Here is a 20988-nt window from a genome sequence, read left to right on the forward strand (position 1 = left end):
CTGGCCTACAGTGGAACAAGTCAGAGATTCTATGGACTAGCTTGTGTGGTCATTGGAATAGCTCAATCGTTTGGCTGTTTTTAGAATGCACATCAGGACCTTTCCTCATGTTTGTGACCCTCATTGCTGACCTAAATGTCATATTCTGTATAACATTGCTTCTGAGGTTATAGAGAATGGAAGTTCTCTATGTGCTATAAACCAATGGATATCTTTTTGTGTAGGCCTATATTGTTTTCACTCTCAGTCGATATATATAAAGACTGGTTGTGAACCATACAGATTATTTAGATTAGTTGTTGGCATATAAAATACTATTGGTGGAGTTCAATGCCAACAAATGTATAATTTAGTGAAAATTACAGCTAATGGAACAAAAATGCTTTGCAAAATATTAATTCTAATAGGTAGCCTACATATACGTTGAGGAATAGTTATAGGCTTACAATTATACAGTTTATCTTATAGTATAAATATTTAAATATAGTTTACGTAATAAATATATGTTTACTAATGGTTCAAATAAACGTATAGTCTTTCAACTTATTTCTACCTCATATAAATCATCGTCGCCCTCTAGTGTCTGAATCTGAGAATATCCATAAACTGCTTAATCAGAACGAAAACATGAATGAAACTAACGAGTTCTTGTGTGCACTTTCATATGCAATGTCTTACTGACACCTTGTGGACAACTACTGACAAACATAGTTTTTATTTTTAAAGCACCGTATAATAGTAAATAGTAATGCACCTGATGCTTTTATCCAAATTGAATAAAATCCACTAGGTTTTATAGTCCCTCTTGAACAAGGCACTTTCCAGATTGCTCAACAAAGCACAATGGTGGTAGTTAATTAAACTTAAGTTATTACGTTTTTCGTATTTGTACATAAAATCATGCATAGGCTATATGCACAACAGAGTTAAGCAACGTTTCATTAACAACAACAACAACACACACACACACACACACACTATAATTATATATCATTATTATTATTATTATTATTATTATTAGAACACTTTAAAACTAGAAATTCACTACAGTTAACTACTTGGTTGACAAACTGTTGCTATTTAGGAAGGGCTGTGCTTCTCAGTTTTCATTGGGCAAACCCGATCCAGAGGTTTTTCATGAGCGCACGGTGGGAGGAGAGACTACAGCAGCGCTGGATATCAAAAAATAAACCTCTCATTTCTCAGAAAGTATAAATACCAGCGCCTCAATCCAGAGACAGTCCGGTGGACTTAAGAGCTCGCGAACTTGGCTCCGTTTTAGCTTAAATTCGGTTACACCTAGTTGCATTAAATAATAACTTATTCATTTTCAAAATAGATTTAAGCTAAGGAAGGCAAATGCTGGATAGTAATTATAAATGTGTATGATATTAAGACCAGTTTTTAATTGGTTATAATTTTATAATTAGTTGTTTTAAATAGTAAATTCGAACAATTAATCAATTAGATACATTCATTATTTCTTTTTTTTGTAATAGCGGCATTTCAATAAAATGTGGTCGTGTGTAGTCACATCTACATTAATTGTTTGCCTCCTCGCTGAAACATCTGCTCACTCATTTGAGACTGAGGAGACTGTACCTGTACGCCTGACTGGACGGACCGCTGGACGAGTGGCAAAGAGGAGTGAAGAACAGCCCAGCTTCAGACTCACGGCTTTCGGCAGGAATTTCACACTGCATTTGTCACCGCACAGCACCTTTATATCGCCAGCACTGAAGGTTTATCGCATCAAAGCCAAACCACAAGAAAGACTTGAGTCAACGAGCAAGCTGACAGATCTTTACAAGACCTTGAATCAAACTGAAGAGACTGGAGCAGAATTATTAAACAGTTGTTTTTACACCGGCGTTGTTGACTCCAATGAGGACTCCATTGTTTCTGTCAGTTTATGTCATGGGATTTTAGGATCATTTATCACAGATGGTAAAGAATATCTAATCGAACCAAAACTTTTCGGCTTGGGAACATCTGGAAAGTTAACTGAGCAGCTGCATGTCATTAAAAGAAGACGTTTTACAAAGTCCCCGCAGGTCTCTGAACCGCTGTCAGATATCAGAGACGATGATCAGAGTTTGATGGCTAGACGCAGGCGTTTTGTCTCTACGCCCAGGTTTATTGAGACTTTGGTGGTCGGTGACGCTTCCTTGACACATTTCTATGGAGACGAGATCAAGGTAGGGTCTCACAATTGTAAATATAAAGATGTGTTTAATCTTAGTTGAAGCTGTTTTAGAACAAGGTAGCTGGTTTCTAGCTGGTCTAAGCTGTGTTGGTGCAACATGATCCAAGCTGGTCATTTTGACCAGCAGTCATCTTCCAAAAACCAGACTGAACATTTTAAGATGCAATGTCTAACTGGTAACTTTCTGTCCCAAGATGGTCAACCAGCGTGTAGGCTATCAGCTAATAAATGCCTTTACATACATTATAAGGAAAGTTCTTTAGACCTCTATTAAAAGCTCTGATGATATAACAGTCCTAGTTTTGACTTACAGTTGTTTGCTTGTCTTAGCTGGTTTAAGATGGTCTCCCAGCATGATCAAGCTGGCTTAGAAAGTCAGAAATCTACTAAAACCAGCCGACAAGGCAGGAGTGACTGTGCAGGGAGACCAGCTAAGACCTGCAAACCATCTTAGGTTTATAAATACTAAGTATTATAGGCTACACCCCACCCGTTTTAAGCCAAATACTTATTCTAAATTCGAAAGAAGGATCAAACTTTTTACAGTAAGAGCTATTAAACCTTGAGGGACCTATCAAAATGTACATAACATAGACTTCAGTTGTGTGAGAAGTGTGTTGGTTCATATGAATTGTACTGTACTGATCTTCACACCCACATATGATCCACCACCCCCTGAAATTCTCCATCGAGTCATTGAAAACAAATTATTGGAAAAGACTAGAGTGTGAAAAAATGCGCAGTCCGGATCAGGATCATGAGGGAGATAGCAATCCAGATGTTGATATTAGAATCCAAATCTCCAAATTTGCAGAATGAAACACAATGCCTCATAGAGCAACCCATGTCAGTGTGGACCACCAGCAGTTCCTACACTCTAAAAAATGCTGGGTTAAATACAACCCAGTGCTGGGTAAAATAGGGACAAACCCAGCAATTGGGTTGTTTTGGCCCAGCAGTTGGGTTACTACCCAGAAGGTTGGGTTAAACATTTAACCCAACCGCTGGGTCAAAACAGCCCAATTGCTGGGTTTGTCCCTATTTTACCCAGCACTGGATTGTATTTAACCCAGCATTTTTTAGAGTGTAATGATGACCTCAGGGCTTTCCGACAAATAAACCACATATTTGTGTACGAGTCGACAGAAAAAAATCTAGAATAATCTCTGGTTTTTGGCTGTATCAGCTAAAAATGATTCCCATTGAATGAAATATATAGATTACACACTAAATATGGGTAATTAATGCAGATGATTATTATACACTCTAAAAAATGTTGGGTTAAATACAACCCAGTTCTGGGTAAAATAGGGACAAGCCCAGCAATTGGGCTGTTTTGACCCAGCGGTTGGGTTAAATGTTTATTATTTTTATTATTATTATTATTTATCATGCATTGTCTAATGCAGTGTATTGGATCTGAAAAAGCTGGAGATATTACTGTCCACAATAACTCAGAAAAATCTGTAGAGTAAAAGCCGTTCCTTTCCAGCAGTTCTGAGCTGTCCTGCCAAGATGTCATGCTTTTACACTTTTCATTCTGCTCCAGATTTGGCAAATAGCAAGCTGTTGGTTTTCTCTCTTTAGCACTACATGCTGACCTTGATGTCAGTGGCTGCTCAGATTTACAAGCATCCCAGCATTAAGAACTCAATCAACATAGTGCTTGTGAAGATGCTGATCGTGGAGGACGAAGAGGTTGGTCCGTCCATCTCCAGCAATGGAGGCGTTGCTTTGCGCAACTTCTGTGCCTGGCAACAGCTATTCAACCCGCCCAGCCACAGGCATCCAGAGCACTTCGATACAGCCATACTTTTTACTAGAGAGGTGAGCAGTGATTTATTATGTATTTCAGGGTCAGGCGATATCTATTTATGGGACCATGATGAAGTGAGATTCTTGCCATTAGCTGAATTTAGAACAGTCATCCCTTGTAAACAACAACAACAACAACAAAAACTTTACTATACATACGAAGAGTACTTATTATGGAAATTATATACACTTAAATTTATACTAAATGCAATTAGTTAAGTGAGTCAAAAAGAACTTTTAAATTTAAGTAGGACTTAAGTACATATTTATACGTAATTTCTTAATTACTTTGTCTTAGAAATATGTTTAATGCAAATGTAATGACAAGCATATATAATAAACTAAACATACTTTAATGCCATTTCTATTGAAACGTCTATGTTATGTATTTAAATATATTTACCCATTTGCAATGATTAAGTTGCAATTTAGTACATTTAAAGTATATTAACCTTAAATGTAATATCAAATAAATCTACAGTTAAAATTATAGTCAATTACTTTCTATGTGTTTTAGCATGTTGACAAAAAATATATTTATAATTATTACAAATTAGGTGATTTATAATTATTACACATTAATGCTATTACAAAAAAATTTAATAACATTTTTAAGTGTACTTAATTTTAAGAAACATAAAAGTTACCTCTTTTTAAGCACACTTAAGTGACCTTTTATTTCATTAATATTATATTATCTGCTAGTAGAGAGCAAGATTTGAGTGTGGATTCAATAAAATTAAGTACACTTCTTTTCTTTTTTTTTTACAAGGTTATGTTTGGTTATACCATTAAAAAGTGTGTATGTGGCCAGATTCAAAACCTGACCTTTTGAAAAGTGTTTGCCACTGCTCATTACTAGAGCAGGCATAATGGCATATTGAAACTGAAAACGAGGCTAAAAATAGGAGCAAACTGCAGCTCCTCTGAAAGGTGAACACATGTGAGACTGACTCTTGTACTGTGCCAAGGCCAGATCTGCCTTGAATCATGTGTGTTTTGTGGTCCTGCTTTGGAAACATTTGTCTCCGTCTCGGATCTCTGGGCAAAGGATGGAAAAGACGCCAGGCATGTTTTTGAGATACAGTTCAGATGCCACATAGTTACATTTTCTCACTTCATAGGTCTGCCGCCTGCCAAAACTATTTATTTGCTTGGTTTTATGATGGAAACATTGGCAAATATGTTTTTGCTCTTACTTTTAACCACAGACCTGGAACAGCAGTAAGAATAAAACATTTTTGTATCCTAAACTGCCTTTCAGGACATCTGTGGACATCAGAGTTGTGACACGTTGGGTGTAGCTGATGTTGGAACCATGTGTGACACCAAAAGGAGCTGTTCTGTTATTGAAGACAATGGCCTTCAGGCTGCTTACACGACTGCACATGAGCTAGGTGTGGATGTCTTCTGATAATCTGACCCTAAGCAATTGTCAAGTTGATATGATTTTGTTCCACTTTTAGGCCATGTTTTGAGTATGCCTCATGATGACACTAAGAACTGTGAGCAGCTGTTTGGACATCTTGATGAGCACCATATCATGGCCCCTGTATTCACTCAGCTCAGTAAGACCTTGCCTTGGTCTCTCTGCAGTGCTTTGTACGTCACAGAGTTTTTCGACAATGGACATGGTATGTGCATTTTATTTCAGCTAGTTGCCAAGGCACCATTTTCATTTAGTTTAACTTGATGTATTAAAAAAAAAACTAAAACAAAAACAGAACTAAAGATTAATAAAAACTATATAGACATAAATATAAAAAACAAAAAACTACTAAAAGTGACAAAAACACACAGCCAAATTACAAAAATTAGCGAAAACAGAAAATATAAAAATAAACACTGATTCAAAAATTTTATGTAAATTATAACAGTGAAATAACACTGCATGACATTTTTAGAGTCATTAAATTGAAAGATTTCTTGATATTTCAAATCCTGATATTTTTGTTTTTAAATTCATTGTGGTCTTATTTGTCAATGACCCAGCTTCAGTAAGAGGAAGAGTTTGCAACAGCACAGGGAACTGATTCCTGTGAACACCATTAAAAAGTCATCTTAATTTATCCACTGATCATCTGGGGTTCCCCTTGTTTATAGTAAAACACTTTTACATCAACTTTTGCTTGCAATTATGTAGATTCATATTTTTTTTCAGTTATTTTCCATTATGTCAGAAAGAATGCATTCCTGTCACTTTACTCCAAATCATACAACGAGAATGTAACAAATGTTTTCTTTTCACCAGGCCGTATCTCTGTAGTTTAAGTCTCGCACATTTCCTTTTTTAACCGCTGTATCATTTGAAGTGGGCAGTGGCCCATGTTCCCCACTTGCATTTTTGCTCACTCCCCTAGATGTGCATTCCTGCGAGTCTCCCTAAATGTCAGCTCCAGGAGCCCAGTGTTCCTACTGTTCCACAATCCTTTGATTCATGATTTGCTACACTCTAACTCTTCCTCTGGATAATAACAGGAGACTGTTTACTGGACACCCCTGAGACGATAGTGGCTTTACCCACTGAGCTGCCAGGAATAACTTACAGCCTGGACCGGCAGTGCCAACAGGTATTTGGAGAGGAGTTTTCACATTGTCCCAATACCTCAGCCGGCGAGGTGTGTGGACAGCTCTGGTGCCAGCAAGAAGGGCAGTCTGTGTGCACAACCAGGAACGGGAGTCTTGCCTGGGCAGACGGCACGAGCTGTGGCCCCAACAGGACCTGCCTGAACAGTGTATGCATGTCCTCTGAGGACGTCATGAGGCCTAAGGTATTTGAAGCTACTCTTGTGTAACATAAATAGGATTTTTAGTCTTTCATTTAATCATTTTATAAGTACCTCTATACCCTTTCAAAAGGTACAAATATGCATAAAAAAAGGTACCAGCCCAGTGACTGCTTTTGTACCTTTTTTTTTCTGAGAGTGCATTTCGTTGGGTAATGCTAGTAACCACTGAAATCACACGCCAACTTCAGGAGTGTAGGACATTAATTTGGTTGTGTGGTTCTTCTGGTTCAGCCGGCTGTGGATGGTGGCTGGGGTGAGTGGGGACCATGGCAACCGTGTTCCAGATCATGTGGAGGTGGAGTGATGTTCTCCTACCGAGAGTGCACCCGGCCATCTCCTAAAAATGATGGAAAATACTGTGTGGGCCAGAGAGTGAAGTATCAGTTCTGCAACAAACAGGCCTGTGAAAATAACCGAGGTGGGTAAATTTAATCTGTCTTTTCATATTGTGTTATTATAATAGGTAACAGTTCTTTGTTATTGCAGGAAAAAGTTTCAGAGGGGAACAATGTGAGAAGTACAACAATCCAAATCACTTTGATGTTCATGGAAATGTGAAGCAGTGGATACCAAAATACACTGGAGTATCGTTGCGGGATAGGTGTAAACTCTTTTGCAGAGCAAGGGGCAGCAGTGAATTCAGAGTGTTTGCAGCTAAAGTAAGTCACATTTTACTTTCAAAATTTACATTTTAAGATTTACAATTTCAAATATTCAAATCAACTTACACTGCATTCAAGGTATACTTTTTATCAGTTCCTACTTTCCCTGGGAATCGACATTGTTAGCACCATGCTCTATTCTTTGAGCTACAGGAATAACAGTTCAATTAAAAAAAATATTGTAAGTATAAACATTGTTTCAATCTTAGGTAATTGATGGAACCCCATGTGGTCCTGATACCACATCATTTTGTGTGCAAGGCCAGTGTATCAAAGCCGGTTGTGATCTGGAGATCGATTCTAGTAAGAAGCTGGACAAATGTGGCGTATGTGGAGGAAATGGCCAGAGCTGCAGGATGATATCTGGCTCATTCAGTAAAGTCATGTAAGCATATCCCACTGCTTTTTTTAATGAAAGTTTGTTTATTATGGCCACAGTAATAGAGTGCATTAGTGCCTGCCCACTTTGTCAGCTTTGTTGGTTCCTGAAGTATCTTTTAATATAAATTTTTCCCATAGGAATTTTGAAAAAGTCTGTATTAAAGCATTAAAAGCCATTAACTCTTTCCCCATCATTGACGGAATTTTCCAGCTTTCTGAAGAAGCAGACACAAGCGATCACATATGTAAGCAGATGCATATGTAAAATAATGCGATCATCAACCATTAAACAGCATGTTACAGAATGAAATTATGATCCAGGAAGTGGTATAGGACCGTGCAAGCTTTGGATGTGTTGATGGAAGCAGTCTATTCCATCTGTTTTGATCATCGTTCTGAATTTGATCCAGACAAAAACACGATTTTCAAAATATGCTGATAAGTGCAGATAAAAAAAAGATTGGATGAAGCTAAAATAAAACTTTTTTTGTTGTTGTTGTTGTTTAAGAGCAGAGGCTCTGCTGTTTGTTTTGACCTATTGCATGTTCAGATATTCATACAAAAAATCTGGTGGTGACTGGCAACTTAAAAAAGAAAAAAATGCTGGCGGGGAAAGAGTTAACCAAGCCAATCAGCAACTTTGAAAAAAGTATTTGAAAATTGGACAAAACTGGGCAAAAAGATCTCTGTCTCTGATTTATGAAGTTTTCTGTACAGAATCATGGGTAATGTAGTTTTTTGTTTTACCCTGAATTCTGCTGTAAAAAACGTTTATTTTAAAAATAAGTTGAAATGATGGAAACAGATGGCTTCAAAAAAAGCATATACCATCGTTTAACGAGCTCACAAAAGGTCCTCTTTAAATGTTTATAAGTTAACGTTACATTTCCCTATGGAGAAAATGAATGATTTTTTTCTTCTGGAAACCGACTGTTGTAAACGGTCAAAATTTTTTCCCATTTCTTTAGCCATGGATATAGGGACATTGTGACGATTCCAAGTGGAGCCACTAACATTAACATCAAACAGCAGAGCCATGGAAGTATACCACACGATGGGCATTACCTGGCTGTACGAAGAGAAAATGGTGATTATATCTTGAATGGCAACTTCTCGGTATCCACAGTAGAGCAGTATATTCCAGTGCTGGGGGCTGTGCTGAAGTACAGCGGCTCATCCACCACACTGGAGAGACTTCAGAGCTTCCGCCAGCTACAGGAACCAATCACAATACAGCTGCTCTCCACTACTGGGGAATCCATCCCACCGAAGGTCAAGTACAATTTCTACATCCCCAAAACCATGTCTTTTAGCAAACCCAAAGACAAAAAGATTGCTGGCAAACTGATTCATCCTTTTGGGGTGCCACAGTGGGTCTTGGGCGAGTGGTCTAAATGCTCCAAAACATGTGGTTCGGGATGGTCCAGGAGAAATGTGGAATGTAAAGACAATGCTGGTTTCTATTCAAACCACTGCAATAAAGATCTCAGACCCTCTGATATCAGGCCCTGTGCAGACCTGCCATGTCCCATATGGCAAATAGGGCCTTGGTCTTCATGCTCACAAACTTGCGGCCACGGGGATCGCCAGCGTAGGATTCTCTGCATTGATTACGCTGGGAAGATTGTGGAATCGAAGAACTGTGACCCTGCCAAGATGCCTGAATCAGTATCTGAAAAGTGTTTCTACCAAGACTGTTGAGGACATCATGCAGGCTTTCAAATTATTCAGAGATGAAAAGATGCTCCTGAAACAATATAAAGATTACCATTTGACCATGCTTCAGGTCGGAGCAGGAAATATTCAGCTTTAGATGGAAAATTGGTTGAGCTTTTATGAATTTTGCACGGACTGATCACTTGGGTTTGGTTTTCCAGATATATACAGTGGGTACGGAAAGTATTCAGACCCCCTTAAATTTTTCACTCTTTGTTATATTGCAGCCATTTGCTAAAATCATTTAAGTAAATTTTTTTCCTCATTAATGTACACACAGCACCCCATATTGACAGAAAAACACAGAATTGTTGACATTTTTGCAGATTTATTAAAAAAGAAAAACTGAAATATCACATGGTCCTAAGTATTCAGACCCTTTGCTGTGACACTCATATATTTAACTCAGGTGCTGTCCATTTCTTCTGATCATCCTTGAGATGGTTCTACACCTTCATTTGAGTCCAGCTGTGTTTGATTATACTGATTGGACTTGATTAGGAAAGCCACACACCTGTCTATATAAGACCTTACAGCTCACAGTGCATGTCAGAGCAAATGACAATCATGAGGTCAAAGTAACTGCCTGAAGAGCTCAGAGACAGAACTGTGGCAAGGCACAGATCTGGCCAAGATTACAAAAAAAATTCTGCTGCACTTAAAGTTCCTAAAAGCACAGTGGCCTCCATAATCCTTAAATGGAAGACGTTTGGGACGACCAGAACCCTTCCTAGAGCTGGCCGTCCGGCCAAACTGAGCTATCGGGGGAGAAGAGCCTTGGTGAGAGAGGTAAAGAAGAACCCAAAGATCACTGTGGCTGAGCTCCAGAGATGCAGTCGGGAGATGGGAGAAAGTTGTAGAAAGTCAACCACCACTGCAGCCCTCCACCAGGCGGGGATTTATGGCAGAGTGGCCCGACGGAACCCTCTCCTTAGTGCAAGACACATGAAAAAACACCTGAAGGACTCCCAAGATGGTGAGAAATAAGATTCTCTGGTCGGATGAGGCCAAGATAGAACTTTTTAGCCTTAATTCTAAGAGGTATGGGTGGAGAAAACCAGGCACTGCTCATCACCTGTCCAATACAGTCCCAACAGTGAAGCACGGTGGTGGCAGCATCATGCTGTGGGGGTGTTTTTCAGCTGCAGGGACAGGACGACTGGTTGCAATCAAGGGAAAGAGGAATGCGGCCAAGCACAGGGATATCCTGGACGAAAACCTTCTCCAGAGTGCTCAGGACCTCAGACTGGGCCGAAGGTTTACCTTCCAACAAGACAATGACCCTAAGCACACAGCTAAAATAACGAAGGAGTGGCTTCACAACAACTCTGTGACTGTTCTTGAATGGCCCAGCCAGAGCCCTGACTTAAACCCAATTGAGCATCTCTGGAGAGACCTAAAAATGGCTGTCCACCAACGTTTACCATCCAACCTGACAGAACTGGAGAGGATCTGCAAGGAGGAATGGCAGAGGATCCCCAAATCCAGGTTGTTGCATCTTTCCCAAAAAGACTCATGGCTGTATTAGATCAAAAGGGTGCTTCTACTAAATACTGAGCAAAGGGTCTGAATACTTAGGACCATGTGATATTTCAGTTTTTCTTTTTTAATAAATCTGCAAAAATTTCAACAATTCTGTGTTTTTTCTGTCAATATGGGGTGCTGTGTGTACATTAATGAGGAAAAAAAATTTACTTAAATGATTTTAGCAAATGGCTGCAATATAACAAAGAGTGAAAAATTTAAGGGGGTCTGAATACTTTCCGTACCCACTGTATATACATATTTATAACCACTATTGAAGTTTGATCCAATAGATATCTACCTCAGCAAGCAATGCTTTATTGTAGTTTTCTTAACTTCTGTCGCTTAATTGCTTTCTTAGAGCACTCCGCATAAATTATTTTTCAAGTATGTCATATTTAAAGATTCTCAACAGTACAAATCATTACAGACATAACATTAATCTCAGGCTGACTTTATTTTAAATAAGGACATAAACCAATTCCAATTTTTTGTATTTGTACATTCAGATGTACTAATTTTGTCTGTTTTGAAAAGTTTGGAATTACAAAATGGAATTATTTGAACTTTTAATGGAAAATCTTACTAGGAACTGTCACTTGCTAGGTAATATCATTCTTTTTTTATTGATTTACTTTGTGATTGGGTCAGGAATTCTTGATTTTAGATTATTAATTTTAGATTAAATTGTTTTTTATTAATAAACCTTGGCTTGCATTTATCAGTGGCTTATTTTCATTTTCAGAGTTGAAGCGTATCAAAAACACTTGATGAAGCATGATCATATAAATCTAGAGCTATTTTCAAGTATATTTAAAACTGTATCAGAGGTAAACAGTGGTTGAGCCTAATCTATATTCTGGAACATTAATAATTACAGGTAAGTGTTAGATCTAGCTTAGGGAACTACTTAAAAAAATTCCTCAAAAAACAATGTTTGTGTCCATTCAGAGGGTTGTATATCTTACCATTTACCATCGCTGTTCTTTGTATTAAACACTGTTTTATTTCAAAAGTGCACATAGCAAATTGTTGTGAATTGCTATGTGAATGAAAACCTGGATGTTTGGAAACATCAGTCCTTCCGGGGTTTTCATACTTCACGAGTTGATATGTCTGAAAGCTTGAAAGAGCTGTGTAGATGTGAACGATATTAAGAAAAAAAAGTCTTAATACTGTCAATATGGTCAATACCATATTAACATTCATATTCATATATATATATATATATATGAATGTTAATATGGATATATATATATATATATATATATATATATCCATATTAACATTCATATATATATATATATATATGAATATGAATGTTAATATGGTATTGACCATTCCAGTTGTAGACATTAGTCATATTAAAAATGCGACAAAACATATTATCCCTTCAGTGAAGGATTGTACTTTGTTACTTCTTCATTGTAAAGCTATTTATTTTTGTAAATTTGTATTGTATAAAATGGATACAAATTATGCAGTGTTTCCAGATGTTGCTTTCTTTTTGTTTTGTAACTTATCAATGAAATGTCTGAAAATAAAAATGCTCAAACATTACAAAAACATATTTTTGGATGAATGTAATTAATTAAAGCTAAAACAAACATTTATGTGCAAAACATAAACATGAATGGCTACAAAAAAGTGCCTGGGCTAGGACCTGCACAGCATAATCAGACAGGAAGGCACTGATTTTCCTGATATTACAGAGCATAGATCTGCATGCTAAGATGTGGTTTGTAAAGTTCAGCTGGATGTCAAATACGATAACAAGATTTTTGGATTTCTGTAATGTTGTTGACCTCAGTAAGGTTGAGCTAGAGGTGGCGTTCCTTTATGCAGAACAAAATGTCAGAAAGATTTCCTGAGATAGATGCTGAGATCTTGGGATTGTTGAACTGGAATGATCCTCTATCATCTGTGTAACAGGAATAGGAAAAGTCATGATACTTTATGACAGGACTCAAAGATGTTACAGGTCGAGAAAATGAGAGGGTCAAACACTGAACCCTGAGGTACGCCAGCGATTATCTGAAGTGATTTAGACACCTCTCCACTCCACAAAGCCTTGAAGGATAGGTCTCACAGGCAGATCCTTATTACAACGGTTTGTTGTAATATGGACATGCAGCCCTCCAACTTTCATCAGGCTACTAGGTCTCAACTGTATTATTTAAATGAAAATTTCAAATCATGACGGCTAAAGTGCCTCTGAAACCCATCACTGCCAAAGAAACCTCTGATGGTCTAGAAAAACTAACACTGTGGCCCTAATGTGTGGCTTGGAGTTTCAAGAAACATATTTTGGCATGGCATTTAAATAGTAACAACTCCTAGCTTCGTCTCTGCCTTGATCAGATTGAATTTTATTGGGCCAACATAGCCTCAGAGTTTTTTCCTTAATTTTGAAGAGGTGCTCTTTCCTAAAAGAGGGCCCCTTTGACAGAATGTTCTTTGATGGAAAGTCCAATTCCACATGTCTGAGAGGCAGCTGCTCTCTATCTCTTAGAAAATGTTTTGCATGAGTTTGGCTCTGAAAGAGATGCATCTGCTACTATTGTTAGATAACTTCGCACTATATCTTCTGTCTAGCTTTTCCTTGCTGCTGATAAAATGAACAGAACTGCACTTTTAAAATGAAGCATAAGCTCCAATAGTTTCAACTAACCACACTGTCTATTTGAGGCCTCTGATTGTAATTATTCATAGAAGTATAACAAAATTATAAACGCAACACTTTTGTTTTGCCCCCATTTTTCATGAGCTGAACTCAAAGATCTAAGACCTTTTCTATGTACACAAAAGGCCTATTTATCTCAAATATTGTTCACAAATCTGTCTAAATCTGTGTTAGTGAGCACTTCTCCTTTGCTGAGATAATCCATCCACCTCACAGGTGTGGCATATCAAGATGCTGATTAGACAGCATGATTATTGCACAGGGTGTGCCTTAGGCTGGCCACAATAAAAGGGCACTCTAAAATGTGCAGTTTTATCACACGGCACAATGCCACAGATGTCGCAAGTTTTGAGGGAGCGTGCAATTGGCATGCTGACTGCAGGAATGTCCACCAGAGCTGTTACCCGTGAATTGAATCTTCATTTCTCTACCATAAGCCGTCTCCAAAGGCGTTTCAGAGAATTTGGCAGTACATCCAACTGGCCTCACAACCGCAGACCACGTGTAACCACACCAGCCCAGGACCTCCACATCCAGCATCTTCACCTCCGAGATCGTCTGAGACCAGCCACCCGGACAGCTGCTGCAACAATCGGTTTGCATAACCAAAGAATTTCTGCACAAACTGTCAGAAACCGTCTCAGGGAAGCTCATCTGCATGCTCATCGTCCTCATCGGGGTCTCGACCTGACTGCAGTTCGTCGTCGTAACCGACTTGAGTTGGAAAATGCTCACATTTGATGCCGTCTGGCACTTTGGAGAGGTGTTCTCTTCACGGATGAATCCCGGTTTTCACTGTACAGGGCAGATGGCAGACAGTGTGTATGGCGTCGTGTGGGTGAGCGGTTTGCTGATGTCAACATTGTAGATCGAGTGGCTCATGGTGGCGGTGGAGTTATGGTACAGACAGGCATATGTTATGGACAACGAACACAGGTGCATTTTAATGATGGCATTTTGAATGCACAGAGATATCGTGACGAGATCCTGAGGCCCATTGTTGTGCCATTCATCCACGATCATCACCTCATGTTGCAGCATGATAATGCACAGCCCCATGTTGCAAGGATCTGTACACAATTCCTGGAAGCTGAAAACATCCCAGTTCTTGCATGGCCAGCATACTCACCGGACATGTCACCCATTGAGCATGTTTGGGACGCTCTGGATCGGCGTATACGACAGCGTGTTCTAGTTCCTGCCAATATCCAGCAACTTCACACAGCCATTGAAGAGGAGTGGACCAACATTCCACAGGCCACAATCAACAACCTGATCAACTCTATGCGAAGGAGATGTGTTGCACTGCGTGAGGCAAATGGTGGTCACACCAGATACTGACTGGTTTTCGGACCCCCCCGGACCCCCCAATACAGTAAAACTGCAGATTTTAGAGTGGCCTTTTATTGTGGCCAGCCTAAGGCACACCTGTGCAATAATCATGCTGTCTAATCAGCATCTTGATATGCCACACCTGTGAGGTGGATGATTTATCTCAGCACAGGAGAAGTGCTCACTAATACAGATTTAGACAGATTTGTGAACAATATTTGAGAGAAATAGGCCTTTTGTGTACATAGAAAAAGTCTTACATCTTTGAGTTCAGCTCATGAAAAATGGGGGCAAAAACATTTTATAATTTTCCGTTTATAATTTTGTTCAGTGTACTTTGGTATTGGCTGGTGAACTGAACACGTTATCTACCAACAATGATAGTCTGAACAATTCTGTTTATTGCTTACTGTACCTACTTCTCCAGACATACCACCGCATAAGAACAGGCTGCACATTATTATGCTGTGCAAATCTACCTTATGGATGTGAAACAGAACTTTCAACCACTACTCCATCCAAAAACACAAAGCAAAAATGTTTCTGCTTAACTGCAGCAACACACACACATTGTTTTAATATGTGGTTGTGGTTTACAGGTCATTATTTAGCCAGCACTTTTTATCCAAATTGAATTATATTGAATAGATTACATGCCTGACTTAGTATAGCTCGCATAGTTGAGAAAATTAAAGGAGTTTAATTTATTTTCACCTGGTGTTATATAATCATCATCCATCCAGTGTTATGCTTGGGGTATCTTTATAAAATGTTTCTTTTGAATTACAGCTGTCACAAGCTGCTCTAACATGGTTATGTGATTATTGGTTACGTCTTGTTTACCTTGCAATTTTGATCAAACATGAATTACAATGCACTGATTATGTGCCTTGCTCAAGGGCTCAGTGGTGACAGATTTGTGTTGTGAACTCAGAAAAACTCCTATTCTCACATCAACTCGCAAGCTAATTGCTATCTTCATGCAGACCCTTGAGCATAAAGACTAGAAACACATCCTTATTTGTTTCTAAATGAGGCCACACAGTGAGCTAAAGCAAATTACATGAAAAAAAAATATATATAAAGGTGGCCATTTTTCTAAGTGCTAAGCAAACAGCATGAAATAAAATTCTATGTGCTATCCAGACAAGTCTAAAAAAGCTATTTGCACTCCCATTCATCTTAATGGCACTTTATGAAGTAGCAGTTTATTTGAAATCTGCCTTTTTCCTCATGGCAGCTCATGAGCGCTCAGTTCTGTTGCCAGGAGCCAATCACCTGAACCTAAATGCCATGTGACTAATAGCTCCAGGACTGCAGGAATATGACATCATGGCAGTGCTTATTGGCTGATGACACCCCTTCACTAGCAAATATCCTACTCTGTGATGTCAAAAGGGAAAATATGTTGTGCTGTAAGAATATATAATATAATGGAATTTTTGTTTATATTTTTATTATATTTTCATATGATTTAAACGCTGCTTTTCAAAAAATATATTTAATTTCGAATGGCTGTCAGTGAAGAAAGATGCTCTCTGCGACCAGATCAACCAGCACGGGCTAATGGTCCCTGAGATCTGGTCTAAATGAATGGATGAATGAACGAACGAACGAATGAATGACTGAATGAATGAAAAAACTTCATAAAATGCATCTTCATAAAATCATACAGAGGTGCACACCAAATAATAACTTTATTTATTTTTTTAAATAAAGCATTTTATTCTACCCTTGGAAAACTAAAGTATGATGGTAATTGTGGAAAGATTGCATCATCTTCAGTTCACAAGGGAGCAGAAGACGGCTTACCATCAGTTCAGTGGCAGGCAGACTGATTCTGATGAAAGGTAAACTAGGGCGTTGAGATCCCCATTTTAACTCTAGTTAATCCTAGGAACAGGGAGTATGGAAAAATCTATTGAATCAGAGCACCTCTCCACATGCCCCAGCAATATTGTGTCATAAATTTAAAATGTGTATAAAAGGAGCAATTTAATATGCAGCATTCTACATTGAAATTTACTAGCTGTGCAATCAGTACAACACATATTCCTGGTTATAAAATGTGGAATACTATCACTAATCTCTAGTCTGTGACCCAAATTACAGAATAAATTTGCTGTCATAGAACAATTAAAGCACCTAAAACTGCAGTGTTCTGTATGATAGAGACATGCTCGTAATATGCATTTAATGGATTATAAAGCAACCTTTGTATATCCTGTTTATACATGTGCAAATGGCATGACTCTTTAAAGATGCTCTGACCCCGTTAAAGTTAACTAGTGTCTCTGTGGCCAGATTAGTTTTTTGGTGGAAAAATAGTTTGGGAATTACTTCTGCAAACCTTTGTAGCAATAACTTTAACAGCTCAATCAATTGAATTAATTTTCAAGCTGTTGTTACCTGTATGTGTGGCTTTCTCATTGACCAACAGCCTTTAATGATTTACAGCACCATCTATGTGTCTTAAAGAGACAGTTGCACTGAAAACTCTGCATTGTAACTCTGTAGAATTCACATAATCATAACACACACACACACCATTTTTAAATTTTTCTTATTGTCTATGTATTTTTACAACTCTGAAACTGTGTATGGAACTGTACAGACATTGTGCTAGTCTAAATCTTACATGAGGTAAGATTTATTTCCAAACACTTCAAGAATAATCCTCAGCTCTGCAAAACTCCTATTAAATAATTATTTCTGCACAGACGTCTGGAAAATTCTGATGATGATTTTGGCTCAATTCTCTCTTTTATGATCTCATAATAAAAATGGTTTATAACTAAGATTATCTCTTGCCTGTGTTGAATAAGTCATTAATTTATTAAATCCCATTAATGAAAATTATTATTTTTAAAGCTTATTTGAATTATACTCTTTCACATATAACACCACATGTGTTTTTAAGGTATTCAACATGTGACCATCATTACAATCCAGTCAAGATGCTTTTAAACTTTATAGTTTATGCTGAAATGCAGCTTTAGTGCATTTATAAAAAAAAGTATTTAGGCTAAACTGAAGTGATTAGAATGGTTATTTCCATTAGCTAGAATGCACTGTGATTTTCTTTGCAGCCAGAATTTCACAAGGTAACCTGAGACAGGAGTGAAAGGTCAGGCTTTGATCAGGTTTTAATTCTTTGCTCTTGTCTTGGCATTTATTTCCACTTGAGTAGTTACAGATTTTGTGTTTGTGTGTTGATGCACACAATTATTTTTCTTTTTATCCCATTACATTTTGAAAACGGTGTCCTATTTGAACAATACCACAAGGTAACCTCAGGCTTTGTTCCACTCTTTGACTGTGCACATTCAAATAGTAAACATTCAAATAGCTTGGTCAGTGTTTATCATTATGCAACATGGTAAGAGATTTACAACACAGACATTAAGCTTGCATTTAATTAATTGTGACCTATTTAATGTTGAATTGCAAGAATATGTTCTACAAGTATTTGCTTCACTCTGTCAAATAAAAGTTGCTTGGTGCCATGTGAACAAAACTCTAATGAAATAAAGGCATAAAACAGCAGGATCCCTCTTATTTAGCAACTTTAATTGGAAATGTGTGAATTAAAAAAACCCAGCAATTTGATATTAATAATGATTTGCATGTTCTCTCAATTTATACAGTTTAACACTGCTAGCGCTTTTATAGCTTCCTTCTTTGTATTTAATTTAGCTTTTTTTTCAATGCACACTTTTATTGTTTCATTTTGAGAATGTGGAAATGTTGTTGCACGTTCATGTTTTAAGCAGTAAACTTTGTAGGGAGGGTGTCAGTTTGGACCTTCTGTTTGCCCGGTTGTCTCCGCCTTGTTAGTTGTCATGGTTTTTGATTTGATTTCATCATTCCGTTCACCTGTGTCTCGTTAATCATCCTCATTTGTCTGTGTATTTAAAGGTACAATAAGTAATATTCACCGCTAGAGGGCACCTATTCAAAATACCTGAATGGCCGTATTCAAAAGGCTCCTGAATGGCCTCCTGAACTCCCTGAGCCGCCCTGGAGGCCTTCCTTGTCTCTTCCCTGTTCCTGCACTGCACCAGCCTCTGGGGTGCCCGCCCCCCCGTCATTTTTATGTTCTGTTGATTTAGATTTGGTTTTGGTTCTACCTGCCTTGACCTAGTTTTCCTGTGTTGCTTGATTAGTTCATTCAGTTCCACCTGTGTTAATTATCTCATCTGTCTCAGTTCGTTTAAGCCCTGTGTTCTCCCAAGTTCCTTTTATCGGTGTATTATAGTTTGAGCTTGGGTGTTTGTGGTTATCCTTTCTCCTGGTTACTCCTGGGTTTAAGTTGGATTACTTAAAGACTTTCTATTGGATTACTCCTGCGTCGTGTGCTTTTCTACAGCTACCAATCATTACGGTTTTATTATTTTGCTTAATTTCAGTATCAACTGCCCTCTCACAGGCCTATCCTTTACGAGCTGAAATCTCTTCTAACAAATACTAGCAAACTTAAATACACTTATTTGGCATAAATATATTATGATGGCAGCCTGGATAATTTAAGCAACCGAGTCTTGCTGGCACACACGAGAATGCTATTTTTCTGATCACTATCCTGTTGTAATCAGTGCACGGTTAATATAATTATTTTATGTGTGGTTTTGTTCATTTTAATCAATGAATGCAAAAACTATTTACAAGCAGAAACCATTTAAAAGTTACTTTTTTTTAATGCATGCAATAAAACTTTGTGTTCCTTTAAAGCAGGATGGACTAGTTTCCTTTCCTTGGAAAAGAAAATCTTTTTTCCCCCCTAGGATAATGTGGAGATATCACAAACTAAGTCTGATAAATGGTGTTGAATAACAGTCTACCATGGTCAGGTCATGCACCATGCAGGATTAAAGCAATGGTCTTAATCAAAACGAAAGTCATGATCCTACTTTGAGCTCCTTTTGGCTTCTGTAAGTCTGGCCTGGAAATAAGTTACATATGGAAAGCTAGCATTAATTAAAACAGATATTTTCAAAGTAGAAACCCTGTTATATCATGTGTATCATCTGATGAACTGAAACATATTTACAAATTTATTTAAACATTTTTCATAATCAAATCTTCAGACTAACATGCAGCAAACTATACTACAAAGCACACAGTGGCCCTCAAACATAATAAATAATGCACATTTTTGGGGGGTGGTTGGAAAATGGAGCATAAAAATTGAATCAATTTATAGCTGACCATTGACAAATCATTTCAGAGTTTTAACCACAAGAGATAGCGAGGACACAATTCCATCACCACGTGAAGTTATCAGCTAAAAAATTACACATCACATGAAATTCATGATTTCATCACATGAAATAAACTGTTGATTTTTTCCAAATGCATTGGATGGCTGTAAGTTGGTGATACATGGACACGATGTAGCCTACATGCCTTTTCAATTCAGAGATCTAAAGTAGAATGCTATTAATACAAACCATTCAATTTACCATTTAAATGAATTAGGCTTACTGGTGAGAAGTGACAGCTCTACTGATGAAACATTTTGACTCCATATAGGATGATCTATTAAAATAAACTTGTAAATATAACATTTTAACATGTTAATAAATCAAGCTCAAACTATAATCAATTTAAATATCTTAATACAACAGTTTGTTCCGGTTCTCAAACTTAATTGGCTATGCAAGAGCAACATTGCCAGAGTAGTGCACTCCAACAGCACTGGCATTTTCAGTGTTTGTAAAACCCCTTTTTCCCCACGGTTTATATCACTCTGCTTGTTTGCATATTTCAGACAGAGGCTGCAACCAAAAATCGCACATCTCCCTACTATATAGAAGGCGAAAAACAGTATGTGACAATAGTAGTATGCCCGAATTCACAGTAGGCTACTCATAAAAGAGT

At 37.8% G+C, this 20988-nt stretch overlaps 1 protein-coding gene across 1 annotated transcript; it reads left to right on the forward strand.

The window, feature by feature from the left end:
• The first annotated feature begins 1446 nt into the window (after positions 1–1446).
• Positions 1447–9732, forward strand: LOC107597592 (A disintegrin and metalloproteinase with thrombospondin motifs 8-like). Its single transcript, XM_016288737.1, has 9 exons — positions 1447–2198; positions 3794–4033; positions 5286–5418; positions 5488–5655; positions 6500–6792; positions 7042–7228; positions 7297–7469; positions 7682–7857; positions 8822–9732. The coding sequence occupies exons 1-9, from the start codon at positions 1515–1517 to the stop codon at positions 9552–9554; spliced, it is 2787 nt and encodes a 928-aa protein (XP_016144223.1). The 5' UTR covers positions 1447–1514; the 3' UTR covers positions 9555–9732.
• Positions 9733–20988: the final 11256 nt, after the last annotated feature.

The sequence above is a fragment of the Sinocyclocheilus grahami genome, unplaced genomic scaffold (genome assembly GCF_001515645.1).
Source record: "Sinocyclocheilus grahami isolate Dianchi unplaced genomic scaffold, SAMN03320097.WGS_v1.1 scaffold233.1, whole genome shotgun sequence".
In the NCBI taxonomy this organism is placed as follows: Eukaryota; Metazoa; Chordata; class Actinopteri; order Cypriniformes; family Cyprinidae; genus Sinocyclocheilus; species Sinocyclocheilus grahami.